General features: G+C 35.2%; 1 protein-coding gene across 3 annotated transcripts in view; it reads left to right on the top strand.

Moving 5' to 3' along the window:
* FGF12 (fibroblast growth factor 12) overlaps positions 1-23,312 on the top strand; it is a 543,450-nt gene that overhangs the window by 496,370 nt on the left and 23,768 nt on the right. For all 3 annotated transcript variants that reach the window (XM_072807854.1, XM_072807853.1, XM_072807852.1), the window contains one exon: positions 21,998-22,196. In XM_072807854.1, the coding sequence (XP_072663955.1) occupies positions 21,998-22,196 (199 nt within the window). The remainder of the gene's footprint in view (positions 1-21,997; positions 22,197-23,312) is intronic.

Raw genomic sequence — 23,312 nt, 5'->3', positions numbered from 1 at the left:
TTTAAAAGCTGATTTTTTTTAACTTTTAATATATCCTCAATTTATGAATTGCCAACCTAGTTTTTCTTTCTAATATCCTTAGCACCCCAGTTTAGATTCATTGGCTCTAAGACCCACAACAGTTAATAGAGGTGATCTTGTACCTCCTGTCATCCCACTTTACAGATGATGTAAATGAGGTCCTGAGAGGTAACATCTCAGCTTTTACAAATTTAGTAAGCATTCGTACTGATGTTAGGGTTTTTTTCCCCCCATATACTCAGCAGTTTCCAACCCTATCCTAAGGTGCAGTTTCATTTTTATTCAGATTACAGGTTAGAGAATAAATATTAATTAAATAAAGCAGTGATAAAAAATATATTGTCAGTTTTAAAGGCCATTAATTCTCTAATGGCCATCAATGAACACTTCACTTGTAATTAGGTACTTGAAAACATTTTGGTCTTAAAAAAAGTTGAGTGTTCTCTCCTAATCTTATCTATGTGATTAGTATGCTTAGCATATCTTTTTACCATAATCCAAAATGCTCAGCTCCCTGTCTTCAGAATTGATTCATTTCTCTGGATTATCTCTGGGTTCTTCCTCCTATTCACTATTTGTAACAAAGCTGTAGAATTGACAACACATAAGTAAATATTAATGAGACCTAATTTTTTTAAGGTAGCTTTTTAGGTTGGCATTCAGGACCACCTGAAGAAATTTATAAGGGCACAATCTTCCCTCCTTGAATACGTTCACCATGCTATCCTGATTCTTCAGTCTAGGCACTGTGAAGGTCCCTAGCACAGTAAAAAAGCTTGTAGTTTTCCATCCACTTTTTACCAAATGCAAGGACTAGTAAGTCCCTTATGATCTCTATGGTGCTTACCTGAGGATATTTTATAAAACTTGGTGAGAAAGAAAATACAACAAAGGAGCACTGCTCTTTAAAGGATGTAACATTCAATATTAAATTCCACATAATTAAAGCTTATTTTCATCTCCAATATAAAAAACCTCAGCTGAATATTAAACAATTTTAAAGATTAGCAAAGAAAGACACATGATAAATATTTAAAATTGATTGCCTGATCTTGAGGCTAATAGCGACTGTCCACAGTGCTTTATGCAGCTACTGAGAAGAATATAGAATTAGAAACAAAAAAGTCACTAAAAATACATTTTTCTTTCATACTAGCACCTTCTAGAAAGATTTATAGAGAATTGCACATGTATTTTCAAAGTAGAGATTGTGCTTAGCCAATCCACAGCAACCAATAAGAGTAATTCATTATTATTATTTTTAAACAATTAGTTTCAAGGGAAATATTTTTTTAAAGATTTTATTTATTCATGAGAGACACAGAGAGAGAGGGAGGCAGAGACACAGGCAGAGGGAGGCTCCGTGCAGGGAGCCCAATGTGGGACTCAATCCTGGGACTCCAGGATTATGACCTGAACCAAAGGCAGATGCTTAACCACTGAGCCACCCAGTTGTCTTTCAAGGGAAATATTTTTCAAAAGTTACCTTTACTTATATTTCTAGGCATTGTACCTCTTATCAACCAGATATGAAAATTCCAAGAATCCCATATCTAATCTCTGTTAGGGCAGAGTCTACTCAATAGATACTGATTTACCTTCCTAAGTCTTTGCCCACTGTTATAGAAAAGTATTATTTTCTGTAACTGGTACTTATGTTATTGCAAAACAAATACTTGTCTTTGCAAACATGGCCTCTGTAAAATTAATCCATAATTTTACTCTGTATCCTAGTTTGTGTTGAAGAAAGAGTACTTAGAACTGTCAGATTATAACAGAAAACTAAATAGACTCAAAATGAAGAAAAGAATGCTATGAAATGCTGTCAAGTCCACTTTGATGGTTCACATTTCGAGTGCCATTCTTGAAGGAAAATAAAAAATGTGTGGCCACCATAATATTTTAGTTATTAATTTCATATTAGACATTCTTAATGGCCAGGCATGTTGCTGACCACCTACATAGATACTTGGGATTTTTTGATTTCCTGACCAATTCAGAATTTCTACTGTGCACTTGAGTATTCTTGCCCAGTAAACTATAAATTGCCTAAAAAGAAAGGTGGCATCTCTTCTCTCCACCATTTTTTTTAAGACTTTATTTATTTATTCATGAGAGAGAGAGAGAGGCAGAGGGAGAAGCAGGCTCCATTCAGGGAGCCTGATGTGGGACTCGATCCCAGGACTCCAGGATCACACCCTGAGCCAAAGGCAGGTGCTAAACCTCTGAGCCACCCGGGAATCCCCCTCTCTACTGTTTATGATATTTCACTTTCAGTGCTTTAACTCTTGCACTTTTCTAACATTCATATTTAAAGTCTGTGTCTGAGCCATTATAAAATATGGCATTCATCCAGGTCTTTAAAAAAAGATCTCAATTTTTTTAGGTACAACCTTAGAAATAGCCTTTTGCTATCTTTTGAAATTAATTGACTCTGATTTTTCTCTTTGATCATTTAAACTGAGTCTATGTTAGTTGAAATAAAGCCCTTATGAAAAGTTAAACTTAAGGCCAGTCATAAATCAAATGGAAAAGAAGAATTTATTTTGTTCCTGCTTCAAAATGGGAGTTCCAAATGCCTTTTTGAAATACATAAGCAATAGGTGGAGCCTACTGGCTCCATATGGGACTGCTTCAGGGCAACCACAGTTGGTAGACAGTGGTAGACAGTAGAGATGTTTCTCTCCAGTAAACCCTTAGAAATACAAGGACAGAGTCAGTCATTATTACTCATTTACCCCAAACCTTGGTATGGTATCTGACCCAAAGCAGAAATCCCATAAATCCTTGGTATATGAGTTAACTAACTAACCTTAAAAATGATATTGGTTGTACCATGAATATTTTAATTTCCTATGGGTGAGAAATCTTTAAATATTTGCTATGTAAAAATGATTAAGATTTTTACTAAAAAGTATAGATAATGGCTTTTCTTTTTTTAGAATGCCTCAGATAATAATGTGAAGACTCGATGAGGCTTCAAGTGTAGTATTGATTTTTAGACAGGTAAGAAAGGTGCATTGCTAGGATTATCTTCTTAGGAAAAAAAAAATGGCACTACTCCAGATACATCTATATGCTATTCATGCATAGAAAGAGAAAAATATGACAAATTATTCAGTTTTTTATTTTTAGGATGCCAAAACATCTAACTATATGAAAATAAGCCCATATGGAAATATCTTGATGCGTAGAGCTGTGAAGGAAAATTTTATCCAGAGTGATATGAATGGGTAAGTCCCTGATATTATTAGTATCAACTAGACTTTAGATCATGCTTTCATTTTACAAGTTGAAAAATTAGTATCTCCAGGATTGCATAGCTCTCATCCAGCATGATTCACTAATTTAGGTTGCCACCTGGTCCCTGTAGGCATGTTAATTTACGATCCTTGCACCAGACAAGGATGCACTAATCTCTGGGCCAATATGCTAAAACATTCTTGCACACATGCTTTGGCAATTTGGGCAGACCACAAGATAAACATAATGAGCTAACCTCTTGTTATCCATTTCATGAATTTCTGACCTCTTTGAATGGATTTCTGCTATATATAAATTAGCTTCTTGAAGTAGTAGGAAGATACACATTTTATTAAAAGTATACCTCCATTTAAAAATTCTCAAGTTTGGGATGCCTGGGTGGCTCAGCAGTTGAGCGTCTGCCCCCGGGATCAAGTCCCACATCGGGCTCCCTGCATGGAGCCTGCTTCTCCCTCTGCCTATGTCTCTGCCTCTCTCTCTCTCTCTCTGTATGTGTCTCTCACGAATAAATAATAAAATTTTTAAAATTTCTCATTTATTTTCAACAGTTATGTCAGGAGAAAGACAAATCCAGTGCTGTGTGGGTTGTGAGGATGGTACATAAACAAATTATGTTATTTGTAATCAAAATATTTTTTAAAAAGAGTGAAGACAAAGGCCATTTTCCATCATCTAAATGTATTGCAGTACAGATGGGGAACTTATCCTAAGATGGAGTCATGATAGTATTCCCAGTTGTGTTGAAAATGACAAATGAGGAGGTGTAACATTGAAATGTTTCTCAATCTTGACCAGGGTATTTCTTAATACTCATCCTAAGAGAAGTGGTGTGTTTGGTAAGAAGGTCAAAATTTTTAAAAAGTTTAATAATACTGTTGTGAAAGAAAACTGATTATGGGAACCTACTTAAAAGAGTAAGAAATTAGAATCACTGGTGAGGAGCTGGTCCTTTATTGCATATCAAGAAAATGAGTGCCATTCCTGAGTGTGCCATGCTATCCAGCATCTGTGTCCAAGAAAGCAGTAGAAAGAAGCATCAGTAGAGGACCTGAGTCTTAGAGTTGAAGCCATTCTTTTCTTAGCTCAGATTAGATTATATCTAAATTACACATTCACTTCTTGGAGCCATATTTCAACAGGTTCATTGGCCATCTAGAACATACTTAGTGCAAGGCAAGCAAAACCATGAGTTCAGTAAAACCATATCATGGGGAATGGTTGACATACTGAGAATACTTAAGAATGCATGTGGCACTTCCAAAACCTTTCTTTCCTGTGCCTGAAAAACGTGAGTCATAAAGACTCCAGGTCATCAAGGCTACATTTTTAATTTACATGGAGCAAACTCTGTCCTGTTTTTCGGACTCCCTACCTCCTAATGGGACAGTTACAACAACCAAAGCTCATATAACTTCACTCAATGCATAGGGGCTGAAAGTATACTGACGTCGTTATTTAAAAGATTACAGTGTTGTCATTAATTCCATATTTTATTGGCAGTTCCATGATACAAAATGCTTTCTGTTTAAAGTAACTAACAGCTCGATGCTATATTTGTACAATGATATATTATATAGACAAGGATGTCTTATGTGGATTAAAAAAATAGTTGCAGGTGCTCATAAATACTTGTTAAACCCACTCTTAGGACAGCGTTATAAAATGTAAAATGCCTTTTTTCATTTTGAAAATGAAACTTGAGGAAATAATTTTTCTACTCAGGCCTTATTTATTTGTAAATTCAAATGGTCTCCCCTTTAAGTTTTAAAACACTGTGATTCTATGATTTCATGAAAAAAATGCATAATATAAATGTAGAGGACAGGAAAATCATTGCTAATAACATTGAAAACCTGTTGGAAGTGAAGATTTTTCCTGTTGTCTGCTTTATTTTTAAATGTATATATATTAGTTTGTTTTGGTAAAAGAATATGCATGTGTAAGTGTAAGAGACCATGAGAATGAGAGAGTGAGAGAAAAAACAATTTCCATTTCTAGTGAAAAGACCATAATCAGTAGTTCCATTTTGGTTAGTTTGTATGAAAATCACAAAGCCAGGAATCCTCCAATTTTCTCTGCGCTAAGTGAAAGTTTGAAGACCAAAACTTCAAGCTCCCATTAGCATGAAAGGTTTTTGTATTCAATGAGATTGAAGCCTAATTTCACCAGAGTCCCTCCTGTAATAAATGCTAGAACACCAGAGATCACCACTATTGTGTACTCTTAAAAGTATACAATATTATCTGGTGCCCATGTGACAAACACAGAATTTAAAGGGCCTAGAAAAAAATTTTAGCATAATTTTCTTATTTTCCAAGGAGGCTTTCTCCTACTCTGTATATTTCTCTGTCTCTCTCTTACTTGTTTAGGGCCTCATTATTTTACTTATACAGATACGAGTATACTTCCCCATATTGTGTCAGGATAGGCACCATTGCTAGCAGTGCAGAGGGAGAAGAGGTACCTCCAGAGAAAATTGCTGGGGTGTCACTATAACAATCTGGTCTGATTTCACAGAACTATTGTTGCTTTCTCTTAGGCTTACTCTAATGAAGTACCAAAAAGATGAGCAGAAATAATATTTTTTTGAACAGGTCATTATAATTCAGGATAATAAGCATAGATGATAATCCTTTGCACATATAGGGTACTTTATAATTTACAAGACCTTTTCACTAACATTATAATGTTTGTATTCTGATGCTTTTCATGGGTTAGGTATTGCTTTACTGGGGTTTAAGAAGAATATTTTAAAGAGAATTGGTCTTGGGATTTGTCAAAATCCAAGCATCAGTATAAAGTTGGCTTATGTGAAAAACATATCTTTAGCTCTGTTAAAGATTTAGGTAAATTTGGGGTGCCTGAGTCATGCAGTTAGTTAAGCCTCTGGCTCTTGATTTCAGCTCAGGTCATGATCTCAGGGTCCTGGAATCCAGCTCTAAGTCGGGATCCTCACTCAACAGAGAATCTGCTTGAGGATTTCTCTCTCTCTTACTCTGTCCCTATGCCTACTCACTCTTGCTCTCTGTCTCTCTAAAATAAATAAATCTTTAAAAAAAAAAGAATTGGTTAAATTTTTCTAAAATGTGGTTGCTTTAAAAATATTTTCAACTCACTAATCACTTGCCCTTTAAAATACTTTTTGATGCAGGGTGCCTGGGTTGCTCAGTCCATTAAGCATCTTCATTTTGGCTCAGGTCATGATCGCACAGTCACGGAATCAAGCACCATGTCAGGCTCCTCACTCAGCGGGAGTCAGCTTGAGATTCTATCTGTCTGCCCTTACCCCCATTCGCATGTGCTCTCCCTTAAATAAATAAATAAATAAATAAATAAATAAATAAATAAGTAAGTAAGTAAGATAGTTTTTGAGGCATGTGGGAATTTTTGAGACCTAAAACTTCAGGCGAGCTAGAACTTGCATGAGGTGTTTCTGTTTGTTTGTTATTGAGAAATGTATTATTTGTTTAATAATTGTAAAGCTTTGACCATTGTTTGATTCTGGAGAAGTGATATGGATAAAGAAGCAAAGTCTATACAACATAATCTCAAAATAACTTAAATTCTTTACCTTTCTCAAAACTACTTCTTCAAAAGCAAAAACAATGGAAAATAACAAAAACCAAGACCCTTTCCATGACCTCTATAAACTACACACCTCACTGGAGGTGTCCCCAGTGCTTTCCTCCAGCCTGCCTTCAAGCTACAGAATATGGAAAACTCTCCTTGACCTTTTAGGCTTCACATAATCTTCTCCTCTTCCCTCCTTGTTTCTGACTTCCAAACACAAAAGGCTTTGACATACCTCTCTCAAAAGAAATAGGAATGGTAGATAGGTAGCCAAATCAGAATCCTCCTAGGAGGGTCTTAGTTTGCTAGGACAGCCCTAACAAAATATTACAGAACATACCAGCTAACAAAATACCACAGATTACATAGTTTAAACCACAGGAATTTGTTTTCTCACCAGTTTGGGATGCTGGAAGTCCAAGATCAAGAAGCCAACAGGGTGGTTTGCTCTAGAGTCCTCTATTTGCCTTGCAGGTGGCCACCTTCCTGCTGCCTGTTAAACTGCTGTCCTTCTGTACACAAACACCCCTGCTCTCTCCTCTGTAATCTAATCTGCTCTTCTTATAGGGACATGGAATCAGAATTGATTGGGGTCCCATTGTAAGAGGCTTGTTTTAATTTAGTTACCTCTTTAAACACCATATCTTCAAATACAGTCCCATTCTGAGGTACTTAGGGCTTCAATATGTGAATTTTGGAGTTACACAATGCAGCCTAGAATAGAAGGCAGAGTGAGGAGAAAAGCTCCTCAGATTTTATACTTTGAAATCCAACTCAAAAACAAATGAGTAAACTGTGCCTGGGATCCATGGGTGGCTTAGCAGTTTAGCACCTGCCTTCTGCACAGGGTGTGATGCTGGGGTCCCAGGATCGAGTCCCACATAAGGTTCCTTGCATGGAGCCTGCTTCTCCCTCTATGTCTATGCCTCTCTCTCTCTCTCTGTAGCTCTCATGAATAAATAAAGTCCTAAAAAAAAAAAGAGTTTTTAAAAAACCTTGTGCTTGAGTTTTCTTTTGCTTCATTCTACCTCTCAGAAAATGTCGAATTTACCTCTTGGAAAAGGGTATTATGGTGCACAATCATTTTTCAAAGCTTACTTCTTTTTTTTAAAGATTTTATTTATTTATTCATGAGACACAGAGACAGAGGCAGAGACAGAGGCAGAGGGAGAAGCAGGCTCCATGCAGGAAGCCCAATGTGGGACTTGATCCCCCGTCTCCAGGATCACAACCCAAGCCCAGGCAGACGCTCAACCGCTGAGCCACCCACGAGTCCGTCAAAGCTTACTTCTGAGGCATATTTCTTAACTGTTCCATACAGTCTTTGAAAGCAAAAAGAAATAAGAATCATGGGACCCATAATGCTCTCAGTCACACCAATTGAAGCCTATTCCAACCAAGTCACTACCACTCCACCTAGTGGCAGTATTCTCTAATTGGAGGTTAAGAGCCACCTCTGAAAAACACCCTAAAATTCAAAGAAAAACGTGTGCATAGTTTCTGTAATCCCACACTAATTTTTGGAAATGCCAAAATAATCTTATCTTAAATGTGTTAGGTTGTATGGCACAAGGACATCCTATGCTTAGAATTTATGGCATTGGACCATCTTTTAGGTTAAGCTATGTTGCTAGTGACTCTTTGGACACTATTCACTCATAAAATCACACAATTACTGGAATATTATAAATTATTTTGGATTAGTAAAATAATTCCTTCCCTTCCCTTCTCTTATTCTCTACCTACTAAGCTCCTTTGTATTCTTCAAGTGTCAAATACAGCCTCTTCCAGGAAGCTCTTCTTAACCCTGATCCTTATCCGAGAAGGAGATTTTATTATTCAGTCTTATGCCTCACAATATTGTAAAGTCTGACTAAAATGACTGTTAATCTCCAGATCATTAACTGATTATCAGAACACAGAATTTAAATGTTAGCTGAAAGCATACATGTATTATATAATTATTTCAGTGGCCACTCAAAATTTAAACATCAAAAATGCTTTTCTATCAACCTCACATAAACCTTCTTTTCCTCCACTTACCTTGACTGACCCAACTATAATTGATGCACATATAAAATATGTATTAACCTTGAGAATACAGGCAAATACATGCTTATAGTTTTATTGACCTGTTTATGAGAAATTGCTTAAAAAAATACATAGTATCTAATTTTTTGCCTTTGCTCAAATAAAGACATGTGTCAGAAACTAAAACTTGTCAAGTCTAGCATAATATCTCCTTCACATATTGTTCTGCTCTCCCACACAGTAGTTTTAAATACAGCTTTTCAGCAGTTGAATGCTAGAAATTTGCATGCTGATTCTATTAGGGAAAACGGTCAGATTCTATTCAGACTGAATGCAAGCTAAATTGGTGAGACACTGGGACACTTTGCCACTTGGCTTCAAGTTAAGAGAACAGCATCAGTGTTGAGGTTGGCTTACAGTGCTGGGTCTTTCCCTTTTGTAAAATGGTTTAGAAAAGTTCCAAGTTTCCTTTTGGCTTCATTTCTAATAATCCAGACTTCTACTAAGGAGAAAAGACATTTAAAATGTCAAACTGCAAAATATCTGAAAAGAGCAAAGACTGTGCATGTTGGGCACACTTCAGGGGAAACCAAAGTCAAATGATAACTACTTATCAGCAGCTGAACCCCAAACTTTAAAGGTTAAGTAATAAAAAGAATTTGAGATTAACAGCAGAAAAGGATATAGGCCTCATTCTAGACAGTGGCTCTTTCCAGTTTTTCTTAAATTGTTTAATTTGTTTATTTATTTTAATTTTTTTACATAGGAGCATGAAAATCAAAATAGGTAATGAGTCCAAATTATTTCCTTTTCAGATAAAGTAGAACTCCATAAAATACAATTTAAGCGAAATTCAATTGATGGTTTTTACAGTCAATGATCTGAAAATATATTTTTTTATTCTATTTGGTATTTCCTAAAAATGGCTTTAATAAAATGAATTTTATTTAAAAGATGGAAGTATAGCCTTCTTACTAGTCAGCTTCATATGTGCATAACCATATACATATATATGAAAAAATATATATGAAAATTTTATGTACACTTAAATATTAAACAGCATTTTATGTATGCAGGGCAGTATGAGTATATAGACCTGAACTGAACAAGACCTGTGACATTTTGGAGTATATCAAAAGAATGAATTTACTCTTAAATGGTTCACATATAATTCTAAAACTATTAATATCAAAAAAGAAGCATTAGCATTCTATTAATATTCTTTAAGACCGAGAATACCATTTGTTTGCTTTGCTTAATACATATTAATGGATTTTATCAAGTTCAAATATATTTGAATTTCTACATAATTGGTTCTCAATTCAAGAAAATAATATCTCTTATAGGCATCCTGCACAAAATTTTTATCTTTTGAAAGCTAACATAGAATGTGAAAAGGTTGTTATTTATATGTGTTTATTCCGTTATATTGTAGGCTCCTTGAGAATGTATGGTACTGTTTACTTTTATCTTCTCTTTTAGATATTTTCTGAAAGAATAAAGGCAATTAATTTGTTGATTGTTGGCTATAACCTTTGAATTTCAATTATAAAACAAAGAAATATGAAAATGTATAGTTGGATTATGAATTTTGTTTGCATGTTGGCTAAAAAGAGGTTTAATTCCAGGAGATACATGGATGCTAGGCTTGATGAACCATTACAAAGGCTATTTCACCAAACTATTCCAGACATTTGTAATGGGCTATATTCATCTATTCCTTACTAATTTACAAACATTTATGGAAAAGCTACCAGGTGCCAGGTACTGTGCCAGATTCAAAAAGTAAGAGAGAAATATTGATCTCAAATAAGCTGTACATAGTAAAGTCATATTTGTAGATACATATAATATGAATTAAAAGTGACCGCTACATCCAGAGAGCCATGGATAAATTGCTTGTGTTGTGGTGATCAGAAGAAAAAAAGATGATTTTTCACCTGACAGTGAGATTTTATGAAGAAAGTTGAATTTGAAGTAGGTTTTAAGAATAATTGAGAGTGCATTTTATTTCTAGTAATTGAGATTTGGATGTACAGATATAGGTGGGAGGATTTGCCACATGTGAAAGCATAGTAGAAGCAACAAGTGAAATATGTATCTAAATTGTGATAGAATCTGAGGGAGATGAAAAAGGCATATAATATATAACCTATTAAGATGGATGCATTTGTATGAGGTGGTTTAGGAACCTGATGATGAAGATAACATGAATTACCCATATTTGTCTGAATCTTTTCTTTTTGTGGATTTGTAATCAAATACTATACAAATAGACAAGTAGGTAAACATTCATGCTTGCAGAACCATTTCATTGGTCTACCATTATTGTTGGGTCTGAGGAGATGTTTTGAGTGACTTGTCACCTTTTAGTTTGCAAAAGAAAATTACTCTAGGACTATGTCGTGAGTCCTGAATCACAAATGAATCAAACTCAAAATGTGCACAAATAGGACCATTAGGTAGTAGGATGGCCATTAAGTTTCAGAATTGCATAGACCTGTCCCTGTTCTTTGACTCCGTGTTCTCTTCGTACAAATGCCAATTCTACTTTGAAGAACACGATCTCTGCTCCATTTACCATCTCCAGGTAAAACCATTAGTCAAATTTACTATGTTTTTATCCTGTTTATATAAAAAATGGTCACCCATTTTTGCCTTTTTGCCTCTTGGTGTGATACCAATGCCTATTCTGTGATTTAAGAGCATGATACCTACAAAATGACTATAAACAAAGTGTATTTGCTGTAACAGGTAACTGGGGTAACGCTGTTAGAGCGATTGAGCCACGTTGGTAGAAGTCATTTGATTAATGGAAAATACACACAATTGTCAGTACAAAGCCTATTTTACCTGGTTATCCTTATCTATGAAAGGGCATAAATCCTAACCAGAGCACTGTAGCCTAGAGAGAGAAGATCCCTGACTAGATACCGTTATTCTAATCCTGACTCTACTGGTATCTAGCAGCATGATCTTAATTGCTTCATTTCCTCCCTCTGAAGACCTTGATTTCTTCATCTCCAAAATGGAGAATCAGACTATATATTTGCAGCTTTAAATTTCAAGGATTCTATGTTCATCATAAGGACAGAACCTACGAATTTCCTTTATTTTTAGTGCCTTTTATGAAATCAAACAAGTGTACTTATCATCTCTCTATCCAAGTGACAGTATACTTGAAATATGATAGAGGTAAATTATATTCAATAACCTTGGACTTTAGAGAAAAGCACTAAATGAACCAGGCCCCCTCACTCTTGACTACTCTTTAGTGGCGAATATGTCTACTTTGAATTATCCTTCTGAAGGCTCATCATCACAGCAAGGTACACTGCAGCAAAGATGTTTATTAAAAAAAAAAAAAAAAACAAAACTACAACTCTAGCTTTTCAGTTCTATCAGAACTATTTGTCTAGCAGATTATTCTTTAGCCTGTCAAAATAAAGTGACTGGTGTGACTGTATGTGTGGGCTTGATTGACGCTGAGTGGAACACACCTGTGAGATGTGGTTTTGTAGCATTGCCAGGCATAGAATATCGGGTCGCAGTTTATTCACACCTGCTGGGTACCTACATGATACCAGGACTCATTCTCTTTGCTTTTTTTTTTAATCTTACATTCCTTCTAGATTAATAAAAGGTTTAGTGTTGTGTGCAATATCTTACAGCCACATCGCCGCAGTCCTGCCTCACAGGTGTTCTGCAGCCACAGTGTATCCCAGCCCATATTTCTCTTTCATTGACCATAACAGAAGTTCCTCACTGAGAAATGTTCCAGTCACTGAGCATTGTAATCACTGCCAGGAAGATATTTAAATGAAGAAGTGTAATTTAAACCCAATGAGTAAGCAACACAAGCAAATTCTGAGGTTGTTTCTCCCATTGACAGTGGGAATATTTCTGTAGCATGCCTATAGTGACACATTACCCCAATAAACCTCTTTACTGCATATTCACAGGTGAATTTCCACCATTGTTTGGAAAGCCCACAGTGTTCATGCCAACTTTGGTTGAGATTTAGGTAGTATTGCTGGAGAAATTTGGGGTCCTCTGAATGTTGGGGGATCCAAATTACAGAAAGGCTGGAGAGTGAAAGAAGTAGAGTCCAAAGAAAGATTATGACTTTTTTTTTAAATGTATATTCTTGTACTAGGCTCAAGGTTATTCTGGCACTCTAATCAACTTCACATGAAGGATGGGGTAAAAGATCATGTTTATTCTCCATCACTCAGCTGGTCCATTTGGGTGATTTATTTAATGGGGGCTTCACTGATCTTCTTCGTTCAATAACTTTTCACAGGAAGCATACTATTCCTTGATACGGGTTCAGGTGATCCTAGGGTATATCCTCATCATCATGAGGCTTTTGTTTGTTGTGTGAGCCTGTTTTAAGTAAATTTCTATTTCAGAGGCTAAGTTTTATCACATTTGAAATAGAACTATTTTAAAAGAAGCTGTACTCTACATTAGAGGTCTGAAAGCTGTATTTAGCTCGTAGGTTAATTTTAGTTGACCAACAGTTTCTCCTCCCCCTTAATTTAATTTACTATTTGAAGCAGTAATACATGCACAGAGGAGAGTAAGTCTACTTCTTACCGTTTTACTCTCCAACTATCCAAATCTCTTCCCATGAGAAAAACGCCCGCGCCAGCTTCTTGTGTATCCTTCAAGAACTTTCTTTTCTTTTTTTATATAAATTTTTATTTATTTATGATAGTCACACAGAGAGAGGGAGAGAGAGGCAGAGACACAGGCAGAGGGAGAAGCAGGCTCCATGCACCGGGAGCCTGACGTGGGATTCGATCTCCAAGATCGTGCCCTGGGCCAAAGGCAGGCGCCAAACCGCTGCTGCGCCACCCAGGGATCCCTTTCAAGAACTTTCTAAACATGATATAAGCAAATAACATTTATGTACATATTTAACACAAATGGTGCCATGTACAAATAAAGACATGCATTTTGGATCTGTGTATATTTAATACAAATGGTAGTATTTATGCAAATGCACACACTTACAGATTGCTGCTTTTATTGATCAATGCATCTTAGAGATCTTTCAGTAGCAAAACATGAGTTGCTTTATTGTCATCAGCTGCTGTGTAATATTCCATTGTGTGGACATGGCAAAATATATCTAATCCTCCGTTGAGCTACATTTAGATTATTTCCAGTATTTTGATACTACATGCCACTTTACCGTGAATATAATCTTGAACATAGTCCGTTTTACACACTTGCTTCTATATCTGTAGGTCAAATTCCCAAAAGTGGGTTAATGGGTACATGTATTATAATATGGGAATTTATCTGCATTCCCTGATAGCACTCCCTTGGCTGCATCCTACAAATTTTGACATTTTGTGTTTCATTATTATTCAGCTAGAACTATTTCTAATATCCTTTGTGATTTATTCCTTGACCCATTCTATACAAATCTTTCGTTTAATTCCAAATATTCACAGCTCCTTAAGATACTTGTTTTATTCATTTCTTTTTTAAATATATTTTTAAAAGATTGTATTTATTTATTTGAGAGAGAAAAGAGCACGTGAGAGACAGAGCACAGGAGCAGGGATGAGTGGTAGAGGGAGAGGGAGGAGCAAACTCCTTGCTGAACAGGGAATCCTATATGGGACTTGATCCCAGGACGCTGAGATCAAGACCTGAGCCAAAAGCAGATGCTTAACTGACTGAGCCACCTGGGCACCCTAAGTTTTATTAATTTCTAATTTAATTTAGTTGTCAGTGAAGATACTCTGTAAGATATCAGTCTTTTGACTTATATGAGCTAGCATATAAATATTCATTTTGCTTTTGCTCAGTGTAGTGTTCTACAATATTAATTAAATCATGTTGTTTGATAGTGCTTAGATTTTCTAGATCTCTACTGAATTTTGCCACATATTCTAACAATTATTAAGAGGAGATTATTAAAATTTCTAGTTGTGATTGTGGATTTATTTGTTGGCTCCCTTCAATTCTGTTACTTTGCTTCATATACTTTGAAGGACTGTTACTAGGCACATATGTAAGATTATTACGTCTAAGTCCTGATGGCTTACCTCTGATTGCTATGAAATGCTCCCTTTTACCTCTGACAATGCTCCTTGTCTTGAAGTATCCTTTGTCTGACATTAATATAGCCATATCTACTTTTTATGCTTACTTTTGACTTGTGTGTATCTTCCCCATATTTCTACTTTCAGCCTCCATGAGATATAAGGATATCACCTATAGACAGAATACTGTTGCATTTTGCATTTTTGTTCAGTCTTACAGGTTCTGCCTTTTAATTGCACTGTTTACTTTGTTTACATTGAAAGTGATAATCAATGTGGTTCGGTTTAAATCTACCATTTGCTATTTGTTTTCTATTTATCTCATCTGATTTTTATTTTTCCATTTCCCTCCTAATTTCTTTTTAATTAATATGTTTTATGTTTCATTTAAATCCCTATATTGGTTTCTTAGTTTTACCTTTTGTGTGTGTGTAATATATTTATAGTTTTTGCTCTATAGAATACAACAGGCATTCTTACTTAATGACAGGCTACTTAGAATTAATATTAAGACACTTGACGTAAAATATGAGAGCCATAAAACAATATGTTTCAGTTCAATCTTTGTCCTTTCTACAGTGCAATGTAGAATGTATATACACACACACTTACATTAGAACTCTTTCAATGCAATGTTTTTTTTAATTAAAAGAAGAAAATGTATGTTCCTTTATTTTTTATTTTTATTTTTTTTAAAGATTATATATACTTATTCATGAGAGATAGAGAGAGAGAGAGGCAGAGAAACAGGCAGAGGGAAAAGCAGGCTCCATGCAGGGAGCCAGACGTTGGACTCCATCCCGGCGGGTCTCTAGGATCACGCCCTGGGCCCAAGGCAGTGCTAAACCACTGAGCCACCCAGGGATCCCCTGCATGTTCTTTTATATTTGTCAACATATTTATGATTTTCAGTGCTATTTATCCCTTCCTATATAACCTACTTACCATTTGACATAATTTCCCTTTAGCCTGAATAACATCTTCCAGCGTTTATTATAATGCAAGTCTGCTGGAAGTGAATTCATTTAGTTTATCTGAAAAATCTTCACCTTATCAATTTTGAAGGCTATATGCACTGGATATAGAATTAGGGGTTCAGTTTGTTTTTTATTTTAGCATTTTAATGACTTGATTCCGTTGTCTTGTCTTTTCCATTTGCTTACGATGGTACTTGATTTGTACTTTTCCTTTCTCTGCTTTATTAAAAAATTTTTTCTTTATCTTTATTTTTTGCTTCTGTTTTGTCTATTTCTTTTTCTTTTTCTTTTTCTTTTTTTTAGATTTTATTTATTTATTCATGAGAGACACGGGGTGGGGGGGGCAGAGACACAGGCAGAGGGAAAAGCAGGCTCCACGCAGGGAGCCCGAGGTGGGACTGGATCCCAGGTCTCCAGGATCACGCCCTGGGCTGAAGGCAGGCACTAAACCACTGGGCCACCCGGGGGATCCCCTCTATTTCTTTTTCTTTCACATAGGTTAGATGGTGTCAACAGATTGCTCTTTGTGTGTGTGTGTGTGTGTGTGTGTGTGTGTGTGTGTGTGTGTTTAAATCTTCATTTATCTGTGTATCTTATCCGGATAATTTCAGTTTATCTGTCTTCAAATTCACTGATGCTTTCATTTGCCACTTTCCAGTTTGTTAATAGGTACATCCAATAATTTTTTTCCCCTCTCAAATACTGACCTTTTTACTTCTCAAATTTTCATTTAGTTCTTTTTTTCCATCATTTCCAATTTTTCTTCTGATATTTCTTATTTGTTTACTCATATGCCCTTTTTAATTTAAATCCTACAACATTTATAGGAGCTATTTTAAAGTCCTTGTCTATTAATTTGGATGTCTGGGTCACCTTCTGTTTTGTGTTTGTTTTTATTGAGTGCTTAATTGGCTGATTATGGGTTACATCACTGTTTGCTTATATCCATGTTTTATGATTTTGTAGTGTATGGTAGATATTTGTATGATATATTGTACAGTGAATTGCACCATCTTTTGATAAAGATGGTGTGTTTATTTCCTGGCATTTAGATAAATTACGAGTAGATCATCTTGATCTTGTTGGGATATGTGTGTGTGTGTTTAGGTCTTAGTTATTTTGCTTCTGTCTTTAATCCAGGGGGTGAGGGGACCTTAATTACGGTGTGGTCATTAACTCTAAACTGGCTGTTCTGAGGTCTCCAGTGAAATGTCCAATATCAAGGTCTTTCCTTTCTGGCTTTTCTAGAAGTTCAGCATTCCTCAGCCCTGCACAACCTCTTGTATCTCTATTGAGTTCTCAGTTCTGTAGTAGTTGCTCTAAACTCGGCCTTGAGGAGTCTTATCCTGAGCATATTCAGTGTATCCATAATCCCAGGATCCTTGGGAAATTCCCATATAATCTCCTGACCTCCATTAGATCAGATTTTTTTCTCTGACACTTTAATCTATAAATTCAAGTCCCCTTAGCATTCCTAAACAACAGTTTCTGCCTCCACAGTTCAAAATAACCACAGTGCAATACTTTAGCTTTACTTCTCCATTCCAGGGTTGAAAAGTACCTCTTGCAGAAAGCCAGGATTAATTTAATACTTATCTCATATATTTTCCTTCTCTCAAAGATCAAAGCCCAGCAATTTCAGTTGATAAGTGTCTGGAAACTGTTGCCTCATATGTTTTGTCCAGTATTTATAATTGTTACATCAGGAAGTTTGATACCAGTTATTCTGACTTCATGGAAGTTGACACATAGAATTTTAAAAATTGGAAAATTTCATGTAAAAATATATTTCCAACCTTACTTGATAATTTCCGGAGCCCCTTGGAGTATTCAAAATGATTTCCCAAAAGGTATAACAGAGGTTATGTTGAAATATGGTAATTTGAAAATGTCCCCACTTCCATCCTTACCCCCAGAGAGGAAAACAGAGACTGAGGCACCAGAGGCCTACCAGAGGATGTATACTCTTCCTGTTTCATCAATGTACTGAAGGTAGTCAATGTACTTGCCTTGATTTGTAAACTCATAGTTACATCCTGTGTCCATGCTCACTTCATAAGAAGTAATGGTGTTTTTAATGGAAAATCACTCTGTTCCCTCAATATCTGCTCTGCCTCTAGAATATTCAGAATTCTGGAAATAATTTTCATGATAACAGTCACTGCAACATGATGTATCTTCTCATCCACCCACCTGCCTTTTCAATTCCCCATTCCTACCTCACTTCCATACTTGCAAGCTATGGGCTAGAGGCTAAGTGAATTGGTTATGTGGCATTATGCCTCTTTAGGAGGTGTGAAGAATCTGAAACTCATGTCACTTATCTCAGATTGATAAAAAACATCCTCTACCGGAAAAAGAAATCATCTATTTATCTGCATACTTTATAACAATGGCCAAATTGATCCTTAAGCAGCATTGTCATATAGGGAAAAACATTATTGAATTCTACAATTGGAGTGACTTTTCTCAACCGACTGCTCAGGCTAACCTTTCTCATTTGTAATATCATATATAACCGAAAAAGTGTTAACTAGATGTAAATAAAGTGAGTGACATGCCAGGTACTAAGTTAGGCACATCTTTATTGTCTAATGATTCAATCTTATAGTGAAAGTATAATTAATATTAACTTATAGATCATAAAACTGAGCTTCAGAGAAATTAAATGACTTGTCCAAATAAAAAAATTGGAGATTTGAATCTTTATGTCTGCCTCCAAAATTGTTTCCAATGTACCACAGTTTTCATTATTTTCTGATGATATAAATTTACTGTTGTCTTGTAAGATAATGCAAAGACTGTGTTAACAAAGAAGCTTTGTTTTTAGAAAAATCAGTTCAGTAGTTTTCCAGTAAAAATTATCTCAAAAGTATATAGGTAACGATTCCATATATGCTAAATTTTTTTAAGTTATAAAATTAGATTTGTTCTATTAAAGCAACTTAGTTTTTTAAAAAATACTTCATTTGAGATAATGTATTTTAGCATTTTCTTTGCCGCTTGTCAGGATGGAAAACAAAAGTTCTCTTGCTTGACTTAATATCATTATATCTGACAACACAGTTGATGGAGCAACTGCTAATATGCCAAGGATTTTCAAATTCTGTACATCTAAAAGCCATTAAGGAAGTTAAGAAATCAAAAGATTCACATCCACATATTCAAGAGTTATAACCAAAGGAACTATCTATCTCTAGAGTTGTTGGACATAAATTGTGTTGCAAGACTCAAGTCTTTAATTTCTTTCTTCTTTATACACAATCTAATAAAAAAGTAGCACAGCAAACAGGGAGATATTTTTGTAGATAAAAAAAAGATTTTGGTTTTTAAATGGAAAGGAAAAAAATCAATATAGAGGGCCCTTTTTATCTAGCATATGTTTGGAAAGTCAGTAATTTTTACATATCATAGAGTCATTAGTCATAACTACTTGTATAATAGCAAAGTTTATTTTCTTTGATTACATTTTCTATTTGATATTCTAAATAACAATATATCATCACAATTTTTTATAGGTAAGCACTGTTTTTCTTTTTTTTAATTACAATATCTTGGGATGCCTGGGTGGCTCAGCAGTTGAGCATCTGCCTTTGGCTCAGGGCGTGATCCCGGGATCCTGGATCAAGTTCCACATCGGGCTTCTTGCAGGGAGCCTACTTCTCCCTCTGCCTGTCTTTCTGCCTCTCTCTCTGTGCATCTCTCATGAATAAATAAATAAAATCTTAAAAAAATAACAATATCTCATATGGACTCCTTAATTTTAAGAAATTATTTAACCATTGAATATGAATGATAAGCTATGGAACATTTAAATCAAAAGGGATATTTGAGATTACCAAGTTCAACAAGGTTCTCTTTTACACTTAGAGGAACAAGGAACCTAAGACAGAAAGTGATCTTCCCAATTTGAACACAGGTTACAGAAATATGGGAATAAAAGGTTTTATGAAGATTTCCATCAAATTATTTTGATTCAGAGTATATATTTTTTAATTCCAACTACTATGGATAGATGGGATATGAGGGGAATTAACAATCATGGTGCTTACTTTCATGGAGCTTAATTCATATGTAATATGCCAGCTAGTGTTAAGCTATGGAGGAAAAAAAGCAAGGTAAAGGATTAGAAAGTGAGGAGGTGCTAAATTATATAAAGCAGTCAGGAAAGCTCTCTGAGATAGTCACATTTGAGCAGTGACCTGAATGAAATGAGAGATCAAACCATATTAATATGAAGGCATTTTCAAGAACTGAGGATCTCAATTGTGAGGGACTTGAAATGGGTTATGCTTGTTGTTTTTGAGAAACAGCAAAGAGAGCAGTGGCTACAGTGCAATAAAGTGTTCATTCATCCATTGTACATGTCGTGGAGTATTGTATCTAGAACAGGAAGGAGGAAATGGAGATGTACAAAGAATGGGATGGAGTTAAATTGTAATTATGCTACCATTTAATTATATTAACTATACGGAATTGTATGTTATGTATTCCTAGTTGAGTTGGAAAGCATACACTCTGGAAGTAAAGCTAGGAGGAGCAAAAGTGGTTGTGAGTAATGTCACTATAAAATGTAGAGACTTTTTAGGTTTTTGATTCTTAAGCCACTAGGTTTATTTAAAATTGAGAGTGTCCTATGGTATTATATTGTTATTATCAATATAATATAGATAGTATTTATTATCAATATTTATCAATAATATATAATCTATCTGTATTATATATACATATGTATATAATATTCACAATTGCCTTCCCATTCCCCTCCCCATCATTTCACTCTCATTTTCCTGCTCTATAATTTTAGAACCATTTAAAATCAAGAGAGTCTCTTAAGCAGTGTCTTTTTATCACTGAAGGCCTTTACTAACACCCATCGATGAATCACTGTAGCTTTCTGCAAATGAATCCTGGGGACTAGTCTGTGAGTATCACCTAGATGGACATGGTTTCAACCCAGCATTAGTCCCGCATATTTCTAGTAACTTAACTGCAGGTGTAACACATTAAACCATTGGAACCTTACACTTAAAGGATTACGAGGAAGAGATTCTTCTAGTACGTTACGAGGACAGCAGTGATGATTGTGAATGTGTTTTATATATAGGATTCTTATTTACATGTGGTTGAAGAAGATGCTATCACATTTGCTTTTCTTCTCATCTTAGAAGGGGAGGAATTTCTTCATTCCATGACAAATATTTTTTCCATTTGTAATATTAGGATTTGATTTCATTGTATTGATTATAAAATCTCATTGTAAGTCACTGAACAAGACTCAAACAGAAAAGGTCATCTTGTGAGAGGCAGTGATTGTGAAGCATGAAATGTGAGTTCTGGCATTGATGCAGTAATGTGTGGTGTGTGTGTGTGTGTGTGTGTGTGTGTGTGTGCATGTATAACTTAATCAGATAACCTTTTGGTTGTCTCACTTATCCAATGATAAAGTTGAAGTCGAGGATTTTTAAAGTTCCTTCTTGAATTAAAACTTTTATTCTATGTTTCACTGAAGATCATACAACATAGTAGCAATATTTATTTACTCCTTGTCCCTGGGTATATTGCCTGAAATTTTTATTATTAAGTTGAAAAATTTTACAAGCATTGACTGTGTAATACATTTATGTACATTTAAGGGTAGTCCCTTCAAAAACATCTGTGAGCCTGTGTGTGCTGTGGTTGTATTTGATTTTGGTTCCCAGGCATACATTTTACATGATAAGAACCACTAAAATGTGCAATAGTCAATCTTTTAAATTTACAAAACATTTTACTGGGACCAGACCTGGGCACAGCCTTGCATGATGTTAGCCCAACAAGTGATTCAAGCTGGACAGTTGTGTTCTGTGAAATAAAGGTTGTTTAGAAAAGAAATCTTGCTTCTTGATTTTGTATGATGAATCTTTGAAACCAAGTGCCACTAGAAATTATGTGTAATTGCCTCTGATTTGTTCTTGTTTTTTTTTCCTCCAATTTGTTCTTAATACAGGACCTATATTTCAAGTTCATTGGATTTAAGCATTTGCTATTTCACTTTTAAATCTTTTGTCTCTTTTGTACCTTCTTCTGCAGGATGTTTTCACTCCAGAATGCAAATTTAAGGAATCTGTATTTGAAAACTACTATGTGATTTATTCTTCTACACTGTACCGTCAGCAAGAATCAGGCCGAGCATGGTTTTTGGGACTCAATAAAGAAGGTCAAATTATGAAGGGAAACAGAGTGAAGAAAACCAAGCCCTCATCACATTTTGTACCAAAACCTATTGAAGGTATGAAATGAACTTCTTTTCTTTTAGACTTTGATTTCTGTGTGTTGATGCCAATTTTGCTCCTTATCCCCTGTTCGGTGGAGTTTACTTAGGATGCAACCGATCAAAACAAAGTTTCAGAAAACATGATAGGACTTCTTACTTAAAAGAGAAAAAAAATTCTCTTATAAATACTTGACACTTATTTTAAAAAAAAAAACTGCCTGAATATAGAAGCAAGAAAATTCTTGAAAGTAGAAAAATAGTGCTAGTTACCATTTGGAATGTAATTTCCCTCTCTGTTGAACACAAGAATTTAATTTCTCAAGCTACACATTGAAAAGACAATCATGCTATTATGGTTATTTAAAGTTTGCAAAAAACCTTTAGAAATATGTTTATATCCTAATCTATACATTTTTGTGAACAAATCTAACAATATGGTGTATTAATTTTTTTGTGTTTTCTAAGGAAAGAAAATAGTATGCTACTTATTGTGACCAATAAATATTTGCAGTTTTCAATTTTTCCCTTCTCAGTCGAGCCTATAACCTCCCTTCTCATGATCATTTAATACTTATTTTCAAATTGATTGATGAAACGAATAATTTTATGGCAAGGAAATCCATTTTGGGTGACTTGTTCCTTACAGGAGATGAGAATATACCATTGGAGTAACCACTTTTGCTATATTCAGTCAAGGTTTTTAACATAGGGTTTGAAGTAGCGGTGACCTAGACATTTACCGATAACCTTCCTTTCTGAAAGTCACATTATAATCACTTAAAACATTAGTTCAGCCTCTTTGTCTGTGGAAATGAGGGAATTGAGGCAATGTATTACAATTCTGCAATTTAGCCAGCCTTTGTGTCCCCTAAATATCTATAAGGCATGTCAGGTCAGCCAGTGTAGGATCACAATGGCTGTTGCACAGTACCTATGAGTGTAACAGTCAACAAACATTTGTTCAGTCAACATTATGTTCAAAGCACAGGGAGGGACCTGTGGCATTTGGAGGGACCTGTGGCATTTGAAGCTCCTGGTCCCTCTCAAAACTCCTCTCAGACCCTGTGCTTTTAACCACACAAAACAGAACTTTCCTTCATGTAATGTATTTTTTTAAAGATTTTATTTATT

The sequence above is a fragment of the Canis lupus genome, chromosome 31 (assembly GCF_048164855.1).
Source record: "Canis lupus baileyi chromosome 31, mCanLup2.hap1, whole genome shotgun sequence".
NCBI lineage: Eukaryota > Metazoa > Chordata > Mammalia > Carnivora > Canidae > Canis > Canis lupus.
Note: the sequence above shows the minus strand (reverse complement) of the source record. Positions and strands in the feature narration are given on the sequence as shown.